The sequence below is a fragment of the Artemia sp. Qi Xiang Cuo genome, chromosome 5 (assembly GCF_049724085.1).
Source record: "Artemia sp. Qi Xiang Cuo chromosome 5, ASM4972408v1, whole genome shotgun sequence".
Lineage (NCBI taxonomy): Eukaryota > Metazoa > Arthropoda > Branchiopoda > Anostraca > Artemiidae > Artemia > Artemia sp. Qi Xiang Cuo.
The window spans coordinates 54,578,260-54,599,836 of NC_142798.1; the positions used below are offsets into that span (position 1 = coordinate 54,578,260).

General features: G+C 35.6%; 1 protein-coding gene across 1 annotated transcript in view; it reads left to right on the forward strand.

Moving 5' to 3' along the window:
- Nucleotides 1–21,362, forward strand: part of LOC148952278 (uncharacterized) — a 160,772-nt gene extending 139,410 nt beyond the window's left edge. The window contains exons 3-4 of the mRNA XM_089088912.1: nt 9,835–9,924; nt 21,026–21,362. Of these exons, the coding sequence (XP_088945038.1) occupies nt 9,835–9,924; nt 21,026–21,239 (304 nt within the window). The 3' untranslated portion in view covers nt 21,240–21,362. The remainder of the gene's footprint in view (nt 1–9,834; nt 9,925–21,025) is intronic.
- The last annotated feature ends 215 nt before the right edge of the window (nt 21,363–21,577 follow it).

Sequence of the window (21,577 nt, forward strand, 5' to 3'; positions counted from 1 at the left end):
CTAGAAAGGGTGCATTGGCCGAACGATTGATAAGAACTATTCGACTTTTAATTTAAAGATATTTTAAATTGAAAAATACGCCGGATTTTATTCATGATCTAGATAAAATCATGTTGATTTATAATCAACGACCTCATCAATCATTGTCCAACTCTACACCAACGGAAGTTCATCATTCAGATCATAATACAATTGACACCTTTCTTAAACAATATTCCAATGAATCAAAAGTCAAGAAGAAGAAAATTAAATTCAAGGTTCATGATACTGTTCGAATTAATAGAACAACTAATGTTTTTGAAAAGGGGAATTACTTGTGGTCCACCGAACTTTTTAATGTGGCAAAAATCCGAGACACTGAACCCATAACTTATCGCCTGCGTGGTACCAAAGATGAAGAGATTCTCGGCGGCTTTTATGACTATGAACTGCAAAAAGTTAAAAATGCTAGTGAAATCTACCAAATTGAAAAGATAATAAAGACACGTACTCGCGGCGGTAAGAAACTGTTACTTGTTCGGTGGCTAGGATACAACTCTGATTTTGATTCTTGGATTGGTGTTGAAGATATTGACAATGCCCAATGATGTCTATGTAACTTTCATGTCCAACGTTTCTGATCCTCTCTACAATGACTTGAATACGACACGTGATTTTTGGACAAAACTCTCCCCCGCCATCAAATTTGACGGTGCATATGAAGTGGCTATTGTCGACTGTATTCTCAAAAATACATATGACATCCTGAGAAAGGATCGTAAATATGAAATAAAAATACGACCGTTTGAATTCGGTGATGAAGGTGCAATGGCAACTTTTGACTCTAATCAGTACCCTATTGCTAACATCCCCTACAGGGAATACAATACCATGCATGCACTGTGTCGAGTTATCAACAAAAAATTGCAAGTCGAAAAAAAGGCGGTTTCACTTTCAATTACCCGACGGAACAAAGGGGAATTTATATTACCAATCCATTTGAGAATGAAAGAATTTTCCTCAATGAGAATTTACGTGAGGTTCTTGGTTTTAAAAACCGTATTATTAAGACAGAAAATTTCAGTGGTAGTGACCATGTTATCTATGCAGACTATGCACCCAGCTTCTCCACGGACACTTGTATATTTCTCTACGCTTCATTTGTGGAAACATCTGGGGTTGGTAATTCAAATGTTCCCCTCCTACGAGTTCTAGAACGAAAAACCAATCAAGAACAGGTTCACCACTACAATATAAAGCATCTTCAGTATAGTCCCGTAAACACTTCCTATTTGGAACTCTGTCAGTTAAAACTAATAACTTAATTAGTTGATCCAATAGCATTTTCAAAAGGCTTAGCAGTGATTACATGTCATTTTCGACCCATTGTCAACGACAACGACGGTACAATAACCTAAACAATGAACAATAGAAGAACTCCATTTGTCTGTCCCGATATTGACTGTATGTTGGTGCTTTGAGTCCACGTCAAATAGGCAATGGATTGGACTACTACAAGGGGCGTACTACAATGTCTGGCTACGGTCTTGGTAGCTGCTTTGCTAGGCTATTTTATTAAGCACTACCCCTTACCAAAAAATATCTTGTGCCTGTTGTATCAAATTTTGCTGCCTCAACAATAGAGGAATGGAGGTCGGGCAAGAATTTCACTGAGATTGTTAAGGAAAATACTAGATCTTCAGCAAGAGCTGCTGGTGAGCTATTAAAATCTCGACAAAATGGGGAGGGATTGAAAAGGATGCGTTCGCGTCATTCACTCATTAGTCTCCAGCCAGGCAGGAAGCAAAGGACATCAACAAGGACTTTGAGAAATAAAACAACAAAGACCAATAAGCAGTAGCAGAAGAAGAAGAAAAAGAAAAAGATTGTTAGATCAAAGAAGGATTTCTTCTCTTAAGATGACTTATCTCCCTCACAAGGAATCATATCCATCAATCAGTTCCTCATTGAATCTATTTAATGCTGAAAATGTTGATGTCAGTGTCAAGTATGGCTACTATGAATAATTTCACCCTCAACAACCCCTCTCGGAAAATATACACTTTCAAATATTTTCTAATGAAGACAATTTCATTGGTTCTTCGTCAATATTTATTGATTTAAATGTTGTGGTGAAGAAAAAGTTAGATGATACAACTCCAAATGCCGGTGATGGTCTTTCCTAGGAAAACTTTATTCTACACAACCTATTCAAACAAATTAATGTATTTATTAATGGAACATTGGTGAGCACTAGCAATAATTTATCCAACTATGCAAGCTACATACAATTTATGATGATGACGCCAAAGGCCTACAAGGAGTTGAGAGGACAATCATTAGGCTATGAATATCGAACAGGTGTTGATACTGACGGTGAGTTGACTACTGCAGTGCCCCAGGAGTATCATCTAGTTGTATAATTAAATCATGAGATATTCAATATATCCCAATGGCTACCCCCAAATGTCAAGATTGACATAAAGTTACAGATGGCCCCATCGAATTTCATTTTGAGAAAAACACTTTCTGAAGCACCCGATGCAAATGTTATTATCACATCGGCAATTCTCCACGTCCGAAAACAACAAGCTATGAGCTCTGTTGCATTGGCAGTGGAGAAGCTAAGAGCCAATGGTAACAACATTAAACTTCTTGTCCCCCATACGATCACCAATCAACGTCACATTGCCACCGGCTCTCGTAGCTATAGCAATTCATCATTTATCAATGGAGAAATCCCATCAAAGTTGGCTTTTGCCTTTGTGAAGAGTGGCAGTTCCGCTGGATCCTGGACTGAATCCCCCCATAGTTTTAATTTTTTTGGTCTATGGAGCCGTGTGTGCAAAGTAATTGGTATTCCACTGGAATCACTATCTTATGACAAAAAATCCGAGTAAACTCTGGTTAAGTTCACGATGCGATTCCTAGTTCATAACTATCAACTGTTTGAAAATGGAATAACCAATTCAATGTGTTAAAAAAATAATGGGGTTATTGTTTTGGACTTGTCAGGCATGCAAGATATGACCATAGTAAGAACAGTGAATGTACGTTTAAAGTTTACATTTGACAATACTATGAATAAGATTATCACTTTAATATAACTGAGTCAATTTGAAACATATTAGGAAATCACGCACTACGGCAGTGTTATACTAGACCTAGCACCATGAACACAAACAAAATAATCAACTTATTTAGTATGGATCCAGACATGTCCCAGTACAAGTCCTATTGCATACCTTCGGACTTCATTGAAAAAATTCCAAGTGTTAACAATACCCTAATCATTGTTAATAGCAGTCAATTGACTTTGAAGACCGGTCATAGGCTATGCATCTTTCAAACAGCGAAGAATATTGAATTGTTTGATCCTCTTGGCCTATCGTATAAATTCTACACACCATACATCAGCAACTTTATTGAAAGCAGAGGGAAAACCATTATTCAAAATCAACGAAGAGTACAGGATTTAACGACTAAGACATGCGGCTTTCATGCACTACTCTTTTTCATGTTCAGATGTCGTGGCTATACCTACAAGCAGTTTCTAAACATCTACGTTGACGTATTTCGATTGAACGACTTTCTAGTGGATAATATACTTAAAAGCTTATTTAATATTTATTTTAGTGCCCTAAGAATAAAATATTCTAAAGATTTTTGTGAAATTGTTTATTAATAAAAAAAATTATATACAGGATAAAACGACTTTTCTACTCTTTAGATTTCATCCACTACTAGGTATTTGTCGACAACAACTAGTGCAGGTAGATTATCTGAATTCACAGTGTATTGATCCTGATGTAGTGCAATGTCAGGGTCACATTTTCTACAGTAGAGTGTGACTTCACTCTTGTCATATCTCTTTGTATAGTCAATGATACTATTCGCATTCATTCTATAGAATTCAAATGTTTCAATTTGCCTATTTGAAGCAATATCACAAACAGTGTCCTCAAGTCTCGAATCACATTCCTTCACAGCCAAGTAAAAATCAGAGGGCTTATAATCATAATATCCACTGTCTTCACAACGATGACGTAGAAACCATATTCTTTTGTTGTTCCAGCAGTTGAATCGTTGACCCGGTTCCTCCTCCAAGAATAATCAACAACCCCGACGAGACAGATGTCGTAGTAGTAAACTAAAATCCCAGTGAGAATTCTTTCCAATCAGACATGGATATGTTCTCTCCAGTTGACTACATTTATCATAATAACACAAAGAGCAAAGGTGGCCTATAAGATAAGAGTCACACACCCCATCAAGACAGGAATTACAACCTTTAATTTGTACAGCATATTCTCTATGCAATTTACATGGGTTGCATAATCTGCACTTTTCATCATACTCCTCAATCATTTTACAATTCTCACATGATGACCAGCTGCCCAGTGTGTACATACATAACGGACCTGTATGGAACATTTTGTCATGTGTTGACACTCTCACAGCCACAATGAAACTGAGCTAGCAACAAAAAAAAATTGTCTGAGAGAGAGAGAGAGGAGTAAATCATCTTGAGAACCATCTTTCTTATGAAAAAAAGTCATAAATTTCTAAAAAACTAATTTTTAAAAGCATATCCATTATATAATTTTGTCTTGTCGTGATCAATATATCAATAAATTGTGTAAATACATTTGGACCACGATGTAGAAGCTTCATACAATAGTCTAATGATGGAGAATCAGTTTTCATTATATCGACAAGCATTCCTCGAGAAAATATTTTCCTTTGAATAGACAACTCTAGAAAATCATCGTCTAGAATTAAACGTTTTTCCATAAGAATTAGATTCCTCATGATTCGATCTTTCTCGAATCTATCCATTTTTTAGAGTCCTAACTCTCTCACGATCAACTTCAGACTAATCAGAATTTCATTTTTCTACTCTAGAAAATATACGCTTGTCTACTATAGAAAAAAAAAATACCATTGATTTAGAAACATTTTTATTGAACATAATTACAATAATAATATTCACTGATGCATTTTGTTCTCATCAATATATTTCGATAGGACATCTAATGCTGATCGAAGTTTATTTATATGGAGAATATTTACTTTTCCAGCAAAACACAACTGCTCCTCCTGCTTAAATTTGCCTAATGATATCACGTATCTAGCATACATAGTGTCCCATTCAAGACATAGTCTACAGCCAGCAGTTATTTCCACAGCTGCATTAGGTACTCGTATATCTTTGCTGCTGCTGCTGTCGGTTCCATCATTAATCTCCAATAGTGTAAATGCACCACTCATTTTTTTTTTCTCCACTAATATCCTTGCAAATAAAAACTATTCTCTGTGAATTCAAGTCTCTTACTAATATGAATTGTAAAGAAAACTATTCCTTTTATTCAAATCCTAATCACCAATCAAGTTATACTCGTTCCTCTTGGCAAAGAGTGTAATGACTTGTTTACCTACCAGAAAAACCTGTTTGGTACGGGGGCCTTATAGAATTCATTAGAAGGACTATACTCATTTGGCTGCATACAATGCAAAATACTTCTGCGAAACTTACAAGAGGGGCTCTCCGTCTTCATGCGCATTTATATAACCCTATATATGTATATATAAGAGGCCGTACCAATATTCTACCAGATTATCTATCAAGAAACCAAGAGGGAGATGAAAATTTAAATATAGTAACTACCATAAACAGCGACCTTGTTGATACGAATATATTGTCAAAGAAAAACATATCGCTACATCAAGATAAAGATGAATTCGTTTGCAGCCATGAAAACCTTTTTATTAAATGGGGAAGAACTGCCAAAACACTTCAAACACTTTCTGAAAGAGCTAGAAAATTTAGAGTTAGATGAAGGCAAAGCTCTTTAAATAAGATATTACAGAGTGCCCTAGGAATATAGAAAAAGTTAATTAAAGGTTATTCCCGTAATTCCAAAATCACTACATAGAAAAATATTACAGATGTCGCAAGCAATAAACAGATTCCACATGAGAGAAGCGAAGACGTTTGGACGAATAAAGAAGAATTTTTATTTTCCAAAAATGTACTCCAAGGTAAAAACCTTCATACAAGGCTGTCAAGAATGTGCCAAGCAAAGATCACCACCAAACATGCCTAGGGTGGAGTTAGGTCAATACCTTACCCAATTTGGAGTAGGATAATTAATTTCGATATGGTTGTAGTAGTAGTGGTAGCAGTAGTAGCAACACTAGCGGTAGCAGTAGCAGTATTAGGGGTAGTAGCGTGAGAATATTACCTTTTTGGTCAATTCATTATCTCTCTTTTCATTTCCTGAAAGTTCCAAATTAATGTTCTCAGTCATTTCCACAGTATAAAGATATAGCAGTAAGTTTACCGCAGATAATTTCTGGCTCTTCATTCTCGGTGCGAACAAACAGCTCCTCCCACTTGTTCTTGCATTAGCGCGTACAAACAGCTCCTCTCATTTGATCTGCCATCAGCGGTCCAATTACCCAGGAACAAGTATTTTGGCAGAAACTTTCTCAAAATGCCTTTGAAACCAACTTGAGACTTCGAAACCTACTTTTAATTCCTAAAAACATCTAATAATAACATTGCACTACTAATTAGCGATTTTCATATATGTATTGGAATAAATTAATTTAAAATAGTTTCTTCAAAATTTAGTGTTCCAACGTTGAAGCCAAGTTTCGCGTTCAAGAGAAATCTGACTTGTCTACCCGTGAAAAGACCTAATCTCGCTTATGTTTCTACGTTCTCTGGAGCACTCGCACCTCGGTCCGGGTTTTTATAATGGGTGAGACAGGGAAAGATCATACTGCCTATAATTATAATATACTGTGGTCATTCCATAGTTACGGTCTTTTTACAATTCGTATACAAGTGTTTTTATTTAGTTCAACACTCCCCTCAAGATTCTCTGAAAGGCTCACCTAAATGTTCTTCATTATTTTGGAAGAATTTTTTTGCCAAGTAATTATCTCTTAAACATAATATGAATCCAGGTTGGATCTAGTGCTGGTGGAGGAATCATAAAAATTCGGTGCTGGGTAAAGAATGTAAAGCCTCGAAACCCGTTAAGGCCGGTGGTATTCTTCTGATGAGCCCTAAATGGAAGGTTTTACTTGGAAATATTTTGCTAGATTTAAGGTGCTTTTGCGGGTAATTTTACAACGACTTGGGTATACTGTTTGGTCCTAGGTAGTTGGATGGATGTGTAAGGTGAGAGCCTCGTTCAAGTGCACATTTGTCTCAATTGCTGGATTAGGACGACAGTTTTTTTTTTTTTTTTTTTTTTTTTTTTTTTTTTTTTTTTGCCAAGTAATTATCTCTTAAACATAATATGAATCCAGGTTGGATCTAGTGCTGGTGGAGGAATCATAAAAATTCCTCCCCGACGGACCTTAACCCTGGTCCAGGTTTTACCTGAAATTGATGATTATTTGGTTAATTTATCATTTATTTTAAAAAAGATATTTTAATATAATTTCTCGCAGTTTGAGTTGCTAGGGGTTTCAAACAAGCTTGAGGAGCTTTAAATTGGTAATTGGTCCAGATACCAATAAAAGATACATCTGGATGTGGGTTCGTTTGTTCCAGAATGGTCTCTCAGTGACCTCTGGGAGTTGATTGTGGAAGCATTGAAACACTTTTTGTATGTAATTTCTAATAGCTTGACTGGTATGCATGTATTTCACAGGTTTGACCTGACATAGGGTTACCATATAGATCTTATGGTAGAGGCGCCACCGTGCTGGGTAAAGAATGTAAAGCCTCGAAACCCGTTAAGGCCGGTGGTATTCTTCTGATGAGCCCTAAATGGAAGGTTTTACTAGGAAATATTTTGCTAGATTTAAGGTGCTTTTGCGGGTAATTTTACAACGACTTGGGTATACTGTTTGGTCCTAGGTAGTTGGATGGATGTGTAAGGTGAGAGCCTCGTTCAAGTGCACATTTGTCTCAATTGCTGGATTAGGACGACAGTTTTTTTTTTTTTTTTTTTTTTTTTTTTTTTTTTTTTTTTTTTTTGCCAAGTAATTATCTCTTAAACATAATATGAATCCAGGTTGGATCTAGTGCTGGTGGAGGAATCATAAAAATTCCTCCCCGACGGACCTTAACCCTGGTCCAGGTTTTACCTGAAATTGATGATTATTTGGTTAATTTATCATTTATTTTAAAAAAGATATTTTAATATAATTTCTCGCAGTTTGAGTTGCTAGGGGTTTCAAACAAGCTTGAGGAGCTTTAAATTGGTAATTGGTCCAGATACCAATAAAAGATACATCTGGATGTGGGTTCGTTTGTTCCAGAATGGTCTCTCAGTGACCTCTGGGAGTTGATTGTGGAAGCATTGAAACACTTTTTGTATGTAATTTCTAATAGCTTGACTGGTATGCATGTATTTCACAGGTTTGACCTGACATAGGGTTACCATATAGATCTTATGGTAGAGGCGCCACCGTGCTGGGTAAAGAATGTAAAGCCTCGAAACCTGTTAAGGCCGGTGTTATTCTTCTGATGAGCCCTAAATGGAAGGTTTTACTTTTAAATATTTTGCTAGATTTAAGGTGCTTTTGTGGGTAATTTTACAACGACTTGGGTATACTTTTTGGTCCTAGGTAGTTGGATGGATGTGTAAGGTGAGAGCCTCGTTCAAGTGCACATTTGTCTCAATTGCTGGATTAGGACGACAGTTTTTTTTTTTTTTTTTTTTTTTTTTTTTTTTTTTTTGCCAAGTAATTATCTCTTAAACATAATATGAATCCAGGTTGGATCTAGTGCTGGTGGAGGAATCATAAAAATTCCTCCCCGACGGACCTTAACCCTGGTCCAGGTTTTACCTGAAATTGATGATTATTTGGTTAATTTATCATTTATTTTAAAAAAGATATTTTAATATAATTTCTCGCAGTTTGAGTTGCTAGGGGTTTCAAACAAGCTTGAGGAGCTTTAAATTGGTAATTGGTCCAGATACCAATAAAAGATACATCTGGATGTGGGTTCGTTTGTTCCAGAATGGTCTCTCAGTGACCTCTGGGAGTTGATTGTGGAAGCATTGAAACACTTTTTGTATGTAATTTGTAATAGCTTGACTGGTATGCATGTATTTCACAGGTTTGACCTGACATAGGGTTACCATATAGATCTTATGGTAGAGGCGCCACCGTGCTGGGTAAAGAATGTTAAGCCTCGAAACCCGTTAAGGCCGGTGGTATTCTTCTGATGAGCCCTAAATGGAAGGTTTTACTTGGAAATATTTTGCTAGATTTAAGGTGCTTTTGCGGGTAATTTTACAACGACTTGGGTATACTTTTTGGTCCTAGGTAGTTGGATGGATGTTTAAGGTGAGAGCCTCGTTCAAGTGCACATTTGTCTCAATTGCTGGATTAGGACGACAGTTTTTTTTTTTTTTTTTTTTTTTTTTTTTTTTTTTTTTTTTTTTGCCAAGTAATTATCTCTTAAACATAATATGTAAACAATGGACGAATTGCATAACTAACACCCCCTGCCCTGAGGACAGAGGGGAGAGTTGACATCCCCAAAAACATAGCTACTAGACCTTTCAACTATACTGAACAAAATGGTTATCTAAAAAATTTCGATTGGACGTGTTTGAGTAAATGATGGACGTAGGAGAGGGGGTTGGTTGACCTTCATTCACTTTTGATTCTTAAAAAGGGCACTAGAACTTTCGATTTCCAATCGAATGACCTTCTGTCAATTTTTTTACAACAGCTCTTTCCTCACCTAAGTAAATTTTGATTTTTCCATTTTTATAAATATTTTATCAGTGAGGCAAGAGAAGAACAGAAAAGGTTCAAATGACATTTTTTGTTAACTTTATATTTGGCCTTCAAATAAACTTAATTTATCTCTTTCAGTCGCATCTCACCACAAATAGACTATTCAAAACGAACAGGTCCTCCAAGAAGTTGGCATTTCTGGTATAAAGGGAATTCTGTAGAAAATCGGTGAGTTCGGCTTTTTGATTGTAATCAATATATATATGCAGGAGAAGTTTTTTTTGCATGTCTATATAAAAGTGTCAGTAAAATCGATTTTTTTTTTTTTTTAGCAAGGCAGGAAGTATATTATTATCATCTTTGCATTTTAATGTATTTCACCTCACTTGTTATGTGCTATGAATTGATTAATTTTCCAGTTACCAATGTTAAAAAATAATAATAATATCAATATTAAGAAAAACAACGATGTCTTAAACAAAAACTCGACTTTTCAAAACTTTTACCTTAGTAGTTCTTGTGAGTAAAGACTTTACATGTAACGAAAGTAGCTTCTTTCTCAAGGTCACCTGTTGGGAGCAATGAGTTCTTGCTTGGCCCGTGTTCGCTAGCAGGCAGAAATAAACTGATGAAGGTCACACACACATTTTAACCAGGAATTTCTAAGTGGATCTGTATATGTTTGATTATGCATCCGTCTTTATTTTTTTTGTGCATGGACTATGATTTATTGCACAACTGTCATCAGTTCTTTTTTAACAAAGTTGACACAATAAAACCATTTGATTAAAAAATCAACAATTTTCCTTATCTTACGATTGGAAAGACCTATTGGGAATTTTCAGGGAAGCCAATTCTTTGACGATAGTATCATCTATTTTCAATTCTGAACAATGTTTATAGTTTTTACAGAGGGATTCCTCCCCCCCCCCAGGTCAAAAGGGGTTATGGATGTTATAAAAAGTAAATAATTAGTATCTAAGCACCCATTGGGTTATCTAGTACCCATCGGTTTACACACAACATTTTTGGAACTTGCTTGGAAGTGATTGTTAGAGCCCCCCAAAAGCGTAATAGACCCAAGAAAGTACAAGTAGAAGTAGTTAAAGTATCTAAACAGCGTGGAAGATTCAGAAAAGTTGTTGAAGCTGAGATTTCACAATTCAAAGAATGCTTGCTTCCGAAAAACGAGAAACGTCAGAAAGAATCAACAATCACATGATATCGCTGACAAATATTGATATATTGAATGAATTAGGTCATACTCCTTATTTTCGAGATGTTTTTTCTCGAGATAACTTACCAAAATAAATAAATAAAAAAGAATGTGGTGTAATTAATTATGACTGCATGGGATCACCTGGGACGCATTGGACTTGTTATTTCAATGATCCCAAGTATTCATTTGTAGAACCTTATGATTCTTTTGGAGTACAACCCGGAAATGAAATTGTAAACTACTTAATGACTTCAAATAAACAACTTGCTTATCATTCTACTCAAGTCTAAAATTCTAACGATGTGAATGGTGGTCATTTATGTGTTGATTAAACACAAAGAAGATTTAAGGGAATGCATCCATAGAATTTTACTTAAAGTTTATTTTCAAATATAAATAGAAGAAGAACTAGAAAAGAGATTGTTTGTTTATCGTATAAGTTTTAAATATTATGGAAATGTTATTAATGCTTTCTTATTATCTAAATTTATATTTAGTGCTTCAGGTTTATCTGCTTTTGGTATGTTATCCCTTGCCACTTTAAATTTTGGGACAGTTCTGATTGAAATACTTGAAAAATACCTAAGAATAGCAGAAAGGAAGGCTGAGTATAAAACTGCTTATTCATTCTATTTAGAATTACTGGCTTTGAATAAATCAGGAAAATTGACCAATGATGGATGAAATGATTAAAAGGGAAAATGAATTACGGAAAACGTCACAGTTTTTTCCTCGTTAAAAATAATTTAAGAAATTTAAAATTTTTTGCTTGCAAAACCTCTCCCCCAGACTGTTTTTATTTTTATTTATTTATTTTTTTTTTTTTTGGTGCTGAGGATCTCACATCAGCCTGGGTTCTGAGGCAAACCCCGCAGGGTTTTTTTGCTTGGAGGGAAGCCTTCTGCTTCTTACTCCTTTATCCGGTGCCAAATCCTATTGACATCTCAACTGCTACACACGGTAACAGTGAGAGTCGAACTGTTGGACCGCAATCGATGATCAGTCGACTGCTTTACCAACTCGGCCAAGTTGGCCTGTGATGAGAGTTGACTATCTTTTTGTGTTTCATTTGACAAATAAGATCATTAAAAATTCTTTTAGTTTTATAATTTTTCCTTTGACTATTGAATATTTTATTTTCTTCTTTGTGTAAGAGTTTTAATTCTAAATCAGCTGATCTTGAAAAGAAATTTAAAAAAATTAGATAAAGGTAAGATTTTAAAAATAGTTGAAAGAAAAAATAAAGATAATATAAATTATTTTGGTATTGATATTGAACTACCCACTAACTATTAAATTATTACATTTTATCAGTAGTACAGTAAAATATTGAATATAAGTAAAATATGCATCAATTTCTTATGTCACAATACCTGTTTTGACGATAAAAGTTATGATGGTAAATGCTTGAAAATGTAGATTTTCATTTGAAAATCGTGTAAATTGGGTTGAAAGGGGGGTAAATCGATGGGATAAATCGATCTAGGCGGGCAGAATCTGTGCTTTCTATACTACTTTCCAGCCAGGGGACTATAAATATAGGTTTCTCATAGCAGATATGGAAAGCAATGGTATGCCTCTGTAGTTAGAACATTGGCTCCTAGATCCTTTCCGTTTCCAACGTGGCAGAGTTATTCCAGTCCACCAATCCTTTGGAATGATCTCCGTGCACGAGACTATACAGAACAGTGTAAGGAGCTACAGCGGCAAGGCAGAAATCCCATACTTCAGGAGCTCGGCAGCTATTTCATAGAAAACGGACCCGCGGCTATTTTTCAGTTTCTTCATGGATTTATTGACTTTGTCCTGGGAGACTAGCTCTTCATTGTGGTTGCCCTCCCAGCTAGTTACCATCCAATCTCTTTTGACTCTTAAAAATCTAATTAGAACTTTCAATTTCCAATCAGATAATCCCTCTTTGAAGTTAATACGAGCATCCCTTTTATTGTTACCATATATGGCCCCAGGTCATAATTTTCAACGCCTGTCCCCAGTTCCTTGGGGGTTGTGTCGACCCCGGGGTTTTTGTTATATTATCTTTGAATAATTTTTAACAAAATGGCTGTGTCAAAAAAACTTTCGGATGTATTTTGGGGAAAAAAAAGCGGGGGAGGGGATAGTTGCCCTCCAATTACTTTTGAATCTTAAAAAAGGCACTAGAACTTCCTATTTCCAATCAAATGAGCCTATTCTGAAGTTTGTACGACGATCCCTTCAATATGAAGTGCCTCTGGTGATAAAAATTAATAATAATAATAATAATATTAAAACATTTGAGCCGTATGGCCTTTACTATAGGCAACGCTATAGTATTGTCTCGGATACTAAACCAATACATTAAAGTAATAAGTTCTATGTACGAGAAAAACATTGCTTCGGTTAAGGTAGGAAATGAGGTTAGCAGCTGGCTTCGTGTTAAGTCGGGAGTTTAGCATTTAACTTTGTCCTGAGGAGCACAGCGAAGGCAATGGGAGAACACGGAATCAATTGGGGAAGTAAAACTCTCTTAAACTTAGGTTATGCTGATGTTTTGATCCTCCTAAATGAAAATGTTGGTAAAATGAGTGAGTTTTCATTGCGTAAAAATAAGTTTGAAAATGAATGTTAAGAAGACTAAGTTAATAAGATTGGGAGCATTTGAAAGTGAAGAAGAATGTTGGCTAAAATTTGGGTTCTCCGATTCCAGTTCATATTTTTTGAAATCCCTAAAAGGCTGGTGGCAAATCCCTAGAGATCCCCATTTTTAATACCAAATCCCTAAAAGTTTCTCCATTTTCCGACTTCTTTCCAAATCACTAGTAAAGCCTTGTTATGCTGACTTTTAATAGCATTTGCTCAAGTCGATTTATTTTGCAACTCAAGACTTTCACTTGACCAAAATATCTCCTTTTGACTTTTAAAACAATGCTGGTATTTACCGGCTAGTTAAGTTCGGTTTTGATTTCTAGATTCCGAGGCCATATTTTGGATTCTGGACAATATGAAAAAAAAATGTCTTTGCTATTATTTTTTTCTTCACTGTCACGGTTTTTGCGACCCCCCTTTTCATTTGAATTAGTACGATGGATTGGCATGAATGATATCCAACCGGTCGATTTTTCAACCATTATTTTTGTTTTGACTTGTTTTCATATTGAGCTGCGTTTATGTTAATAAAAATGTTCGAAGAAAAAAGAAAAGCTATCTGTCGACAGATTTATCAAAATAAAACTGAAAGTATGAACTTCAACGATAGAAAGTTGCTTAAGATGAACTTTGAGTAATACAGAAAAGGTAAAAAAATAAAACAATCCTTAGGTATTGTTCCCATTTATATAGTAAGGTGCAATAAGGCATATTGAATGTAGGAGGACGAGGAAGAGAAATAGGTTTCAATTCTGTTTTCTGTCTCGCATGACCAATCAGAGTACTTAATTGGTTGTGTAAGTAGGTAAGTGGATATGGTGGTCAAAATTAATTACTATTTTTTATTTGTTTAGTTTTGGTAATTTGGGTTTCATGGCCACAATGCTTATCATACAAAAGTGAATAAAAATCTATCTTTATTCATGATCAGATTTAGCACCTTCATCCTTTGTTCCGATGGTAGCTTAAAGCCTCGACTCTTTTCATGTGCATCAGTAGCTGCTCGTCTCCACAAATGCATGGGGAACATTTTTTAGCCCACTTCATAACCTATTTTGTTTTCAGAATTTCACGTAACGTTTCCGTTTTAAGCTTGTTCTATTTGTGCGTCTCTATGATTTTTACTGCACCAAAAAAACCTTTCGACTACAACGTTTGAGAAAAGAAGAGAAAGAACTACTATTACTGCCAATTTTTTATTTGCATATACCTTGGTTCTGGAAGTTTTTTTCTCGAAAAATCCAGACACCGGTAGGTAACCGTATCCATATTTTAAACATCGATGAGCCTTCGCTTCCTACACTCCTCTTCGGTTGCATAGTTGTAAATGTTTGCATTAAATTCGAGTTTAGATCTGCTGATGAGTTTTTATGTAAAAAGATTGTGCAGCTTTTTTCACATGCATCAGGGAGCACACCAGAATCTGATTTCAGTTTCAAGAGGGACTCCTGCCCATTTGAACCCATATAAATACTGTCGAGGGGAAAGGGTTTCAGAAGTACCAATACGTCGATACAATTGAATTAAGGTCCGTGGCCGCCACAAGTGTCCCTTTTAAGAGCGTTTTCCAGGGCTGCTCAGTTATTACTGAAAGGAGGAACCAGCTCTCGTCATTGATGTGTTGCTGTTTATTTTTCTTGGTCCTGAATAATTTCAATTTTGGGTTTTCGTGATATTCATTTACGTAGTAAAAATTTGTGTTTATTGCTTGATTTTATATTAAAACAACGAAAAATGCTCTTTATTTAAAATATTCGTCACTGAACTTTCTCAAATCCATTAGTTAGACGGAGTAAAAAACTGATTTGAAATATCGATATATACATATCAAATATCGAATATCGAAAGTAAATATATCGATAAATCGGTATATCAGATTATCGCCCAAACTAACTCTAGGTTGTACTAACTGAAATTTTTAGTATAAAGAGTAATTTCAGAGATTGATGAATCCGGGTTGCAGCGGTAGGTAGCAACCTAAAAAGAGACGATCACGTCCCATACTAAGAAACAAAATAGCCAATAACTCTTAAAAACATAGCTTACTATTAGAACTGCTTGGTCCAAAACCCATATAAAGAAAAGTTATGGTCCTTTGGCTTGAAAAACAAGAAATACCTATTGGCTTGAAAAACTACAAAAGTGGTTACAGCCACGATTTTCTGCATAGAATGCATCTTTTTTCCGTTTCTTTTCCTCCACAGCTAGCGGGATACTGGAACGTCATAGAGAGCTGGTTAATGGCTCATTTAAAAGGAAAATTGATGTATTTAAAAACTGTCTGTAATTAAAAAAAAAACTTAAAATAGAATCAATTTTCTTATGCAAACTGTATTTTTTATAACACTGGAGTAGCAAATTTTATTAACATCTTCTTGCATACGAAAATCAAAAAAGTATTTTTTAAATTATAAAAAGCATGTAGATATAGTTGTATAAATGCAGTAATTTTTTAGGGTTTTAACAAAAAATTTGAATTTTCAATAAAATAATTTCAATCAATTCCTCAGTTCAAAGTTATAATTGTCTCCTGGAACCATACTTTTTTTGGCTTAACTCCTAAAGTGAGCATATCTATAACGTTGTACTATATTTTTAAATAAAGGATCTGTATAGTTCAATAATGGTAAGGAACGAACTCTGGTCCATAGTAACTGAAATATTAAAATAATTCTAGTAAATCATGATTGTAGTGGTAGCTAGCAGCCTAGTAAGATACGGTTACGACCGTTACTATAATCAGGAATGCAGCGGTAGCGACACCTTAGTAAAAGACGATCACTATCAAACTGAGGTTTAAAACACCCCATACCTTTTAAAAGTAGTGTCAGATCGAACTACAAAGTTCACTATTAGAACCGACTTGTCTGAAACCCCTATACAAGAAACTTACAGCCTTTTGCCTTGAACAACAAGGAAAATCTATTGACTTGAAAAACAAGGAAATTGCTCATTATGATGATATATTGTATCCACTGGAAGTCTTTTTCTTTCTTTTTCTCTCAAGATAGCTGGGCACTGAAACATCGTAGAGTTCTTTTGAATGGCTTATTTTAAAGGAAATTGCCACATCTAGTGCCTTTTGTAATAAAAAAAAATGTTTATTATAATAAAATCACTATAAGAAAACTATATTTTCATGTACAAGATTGATGAATGACGTTATAATCGTAGGTTGTAAAGCTTGTAGCCAAGCTTCTTGGGCCTAGTAACCACTTTACGTTTGTAATAGTTTTTTAGTATTAATAAAATGATTGATTTATTGACTGTTCCCATATATGACGTAAAAAGTAAATGCAATTTTTAGAGTTAGCCAAAATGACATCAGTATATTTTTACTACATAAAGGATAAGTATAATTCACGATACATAGGGATTAAGTAAGTTTCATTGATATCATGGTTGTAGAGATAGCTCACACCTAGTAAAAAACAAACCAGGTAACAAAGTAACTGAAAGTAAAGATAGTACAAATATCTTTTGAAAAGTTGCTTTTCTATGGTATGGTACCATATTTGACTTACTTAGCTGCCGGATTCTCCGAGCTTTGTCTCTTACTATTCAATGTACTTACTATTCAGTACTTGTCTAGCATCCAGCCTGTCAACACCCTGATATTTATCATTCGGGATGTTAACCTCTTGGTATAAAATTTTTTAGAAGAAATGGTTATGGTTAGACAAAGACTAGTCTGTCCTGAATGCAGACCAAGAATTTTTTCCAGCTCAGTTAAATGTGGAGAGTAAAACTGTTTATTTCATGTAGGAGCTTAAATCTGCAAAATTGATGCAGCTAATTGGACTGAGAGATGGTTGGGTTCTGATTTTTCCTCAAAGAACACTTCGATCTTACAGGTAAATCGTTCAAATTCACCTATTCCACGTTCCCCCTGCACCCCCCGTTCTCCCAGTTCAAGAGCTAGGATGCTTACTACCCTCAAAGAACTTAATAATGAATGACCGTTGCCCCTCCTGTCACAGAAGAAGATCCCGTCTTCCCAACACCTCCGTCATGAAGAAACATTCCCCCCTCTGGAAGCTTCCAGTAAGACTGAGGGCAACACAACTATTTTTATTGACCCTTCTTTTAGTCTTTGTACCACCACCCCTGATAGTAACTTAAACCCCTGATCACGTAAGGTATCAGTCCAGACTGAACCTTTCTCCAGTCTTCCAAGTGATGAATCAGCGCACCAGAATTCTCTTCTTAGAGATCTTGGGTGTCAAACTAAGATTTGCACTATTAAACCTGACTTCCTCAAACCAGAGTTTGTCTTGTTGGAATAAAAGAACAAGCTAGAAGAGGCTTTAAAATAAATTTCGAGAATTACTTTTCACCCCCTCTCTACAATGCAATGTAATTCTTAAACCTCCTTTCTTTCTACTCAGCAAGACGAAGACGAATCCAAAAAAAAATTACACCAATCAAGTAGATGTCAAAAATCCAGAAGATTGTGTTAGTGACCGGATCTGTCGGGATAATAATACTGAAGAATCCAAAATTGTTTTGAAAGTAGTGAAGTTTTTTCTGATTCATGCAAAATTGGTTATGACTGTACTTTTAGACTCGATTATGCTTCAAGCAAGTCTCTACCAAAAAATAATCATGTTAGATGTACTAAAGAAAATTGCAAGTTTTTCAGTCATAGAAATTGATCAAAAGTGCTCTCATTATCATACAGCTATAATAGCTGCTCGTAGCCTCAAAAAATGAAATCACCGTACAAAACCTGACCTTACCAAAAGTGATATGTCCTCAAACATTTGTAAACAATCCTTAAGTGGTAATTTTAGAGCTATTTCTTGCAATTTGTTGCATTTATGTAAATTCTACCTATTAGCCAAATGTAGTATGCTTGACTCAAGCATCTTGAGTGCAATTTTAAGCATGTTAATATTTGTACCGTTTTTTCCAGTGGTCGTGGTTTTGATTGTACTAAAGCTCATGTTAAGGTTTCCCCGTTCTTTTTATCTACCCCCAGGAAAAAATTGCACCGGTCTGTAAAAGATGAAAATCTAAAAATAAAAAGATAAAAAGTGCAACAGTCACTCCTCCCTCTTTAGCCACTCTTTTTTAGTGCACCCCACCCAAGCAAAATCGCCCATCAAAGTTCGTTCAACGCAGCTCAACAATTAAAAACCCCTTCCTCCTACTAACCCCCTCCTCTTTTAATCAACTCTCGTCCCGAATCCCTGGACAAGAAAAATCCTCCTTGTTCCGTTATTATACCCAGCCTCTTCGAAAAGCCAGTATCCATCTCTCCTTCTCCTACCTTGCCAAACAACATCCATTTGCCATCTCCCCCTCCCCCTCATACAGAAGCCGTATTTCCCTTCCCAAATACAAAACGTGGCTCTATACCCTCTCCTCTCTCTTACAAACGAAAGCCTCTTTGATAGACGCGAATCACCATTCCCACCAGTGTAATCACCAGGTAAAACCCGTTTAACAGAATATCCGTATTCCACGGTAGTTCCCTGCGCAGTTGATAATATCCCCGTAAATTATTCGCAGTCCTTTTCTCTGAAGGCCGACCCAACCCCCTTTTTGATCCCGCTTCCCAAACAAACCCCAGTCTTCCTCCAAAAAAGATGGCTCTCACTCCCTCAGATCCACGTTCCCCCCGCTTCCTTCTGGCTCCCAAAACTAACACAGAAAGAAACTGCTCGTTTTAGTAACCGTTTTACTTTCCCGATATTTCTCGTTACGAACGCCGAAAGCCTGATGATTTCATGGTGAACAAATTTCATCTTATCTTAGTGGAGTATTATTAGTAGCAGTAGCCGACCTTGGTATTTTCAACGTCTCTTTCAACATACCCTGAAAATTTCAACTTAATACCCTAAGCAGTTCCTGAGATACTGCTGATACGTCCTTTTGACAACCTTCATGTACATAGTGTTTTCGATTTAGTTCAACGTCCACTCAAAATTCAATTAGACTTTCACCTTAATATCCTTTGTTTTAGTAGTAGTAGCAGTAGTACTAGCAGCAATAGTAGTAGTAAGAGTTGTAGTAGTAGTAGTAATTATAGCACTAGTAGTAGCAATATTAGTATTAATAGTAGTATAATATTAGTAGTAGTAGTAGTAGTAGTAGCAGTGTTAGCAGTAGTAGTATTAGTTATAGTATTAAAAGTAGTAGTATAAGCAGTAGTAGGAGTAGTACTAGCAGTAGTAATAGTTGTTGTAGAAGCAGCAATAGTAGAATATAAATATTGCTTTTGGTTATTTCAGCGTCTCCAACAACATGTCCTATAAGCTACAACTTAATACTCTAAGCTGTTCCTACGATATTGCTGATACATCCTTTAGACGAACTCCATTAACATCGTGTGTTTTGATTTAGGTCAACTTCCTCCTTAATATTCCCGGAAAAATTCACATTAATACTCTTATCGTTAGTAGTAGTAGTCGTATTAGTTGTAGTAGTAGTAGGATAGTAAGGATATTAGTAGCAGTAGTAGCAATATTAGAAATAGTATACACATATTATCTTATGTTCAGTTGAACATCTCCCTATATATAAACAACCTGCAAATTGCATGAAGCTATAGTTATCGGACTTTTCAACTATGTTGATTGCTATTTTAGTATATGTATCGGATGTCTTTGGGGGAACAAGGACATGAGGGGGACTTGCCCTCCAGTCAATTTTGACTCTAAAAAAAGCAAAACAACTTTTTAATTCTAGTCAAATCAGCCCTCTCAGACGTGTTACGACAACTTTTTCCATAACAACTGTCTTAGTTAAAAAACAATAATACATAGAACCTGCTGGGCTCTTTACATAGGCACCACTGTTGCGCTGCCTACGATGAATAGACTAATTAAATTCCTTATTGCAGAACAAGTGACTAATTGATAAACTTTAGGATACAAATGATCATATAGTAGTATTTTGAACTTTAAAAATTGATAGCAGAGGCAGTCTGTCATGATTGACTGAATCTATATCATCGTCTGTTCTATGTCCTCCTGAATTTAAGATCCAACCAACGGTCAAGGAATATTGGAAAAGGGCTTTTTGGAAGGGATTTTCGACTGTTTTTATGGGTTGGAACGGATTGGGAGGTAACAAGGCCCTTTCCTTGGCCAAATAGCTCAGGAACCATTTTTAAAAATACGATTTGAGATGGAAAGTTTAAATACTCATAACGATAAACAGGAAAGGAATATACAAAACAGGCTAGTTAGGGTAGGTTAACAAGCAAAACAGGGTAGGTTTTGTTCCTAATCTGAATCTTGGTGCATATTTTTTTGTTTTTCTTTGGCCTGTTCATAAGTTTGTTGGCTGTAGAATAGGAACTCATTCGATAAAAAAAAACAAAAAAAAAATGCTTACCTGCAACTTCAAAAGTCAGAAGCAGATGCTTAGCTGGTTTTTCCTGTAATATTTGTGTTTCTTTACAGTTCTTTTCTACGATGAATAAATCAATTCAATTGTACGAAAATTTACTCTAATTTTGTGTGTCTTATATTTTAGTTGGAATAAGAGCCCATTCTTTGATGGTTATTATCCTGACATGCGGGAGGTGCCCTACCTAAGGATACCCTCTGACATTCTTAGGCTTAAAGGAGATGGAGTATATGTATGTGATATAGCCATCATAACCCCAACGTATACAGCCTTTAACCCACAATGGGAGTTCTACCGAAAACGTACCACTGTTAAATTCAAAGATTTGACATTGAAATAACGTGCGCTAACCTTTTTCTATTTCGCCACGAACAGTGCTGAATTGAGTGCTATCGTCTCCGAACAATAATAAACTCAAATATATGCTGTAATTTTGTGGTTTGTAAAATATATGTCTGTTTTAGATTTCTTTTCGTTATTCCTTTGTCTCTCTAATAGAAATTCTTCATTGTAAAACAAGGATTAGTTAGGGATTAAGTTGTAAATCAACATGACTACATATATAGCTTTGTAGCTTTTTTCCAGGGGTGATCGTGTCGACCCAGCGGTTCTAAAATATCAGGAGAGGGGTCATTTGAACGGAAAGTAAAAGTTCTAGTTCCCTTTTTAAGTGACCAG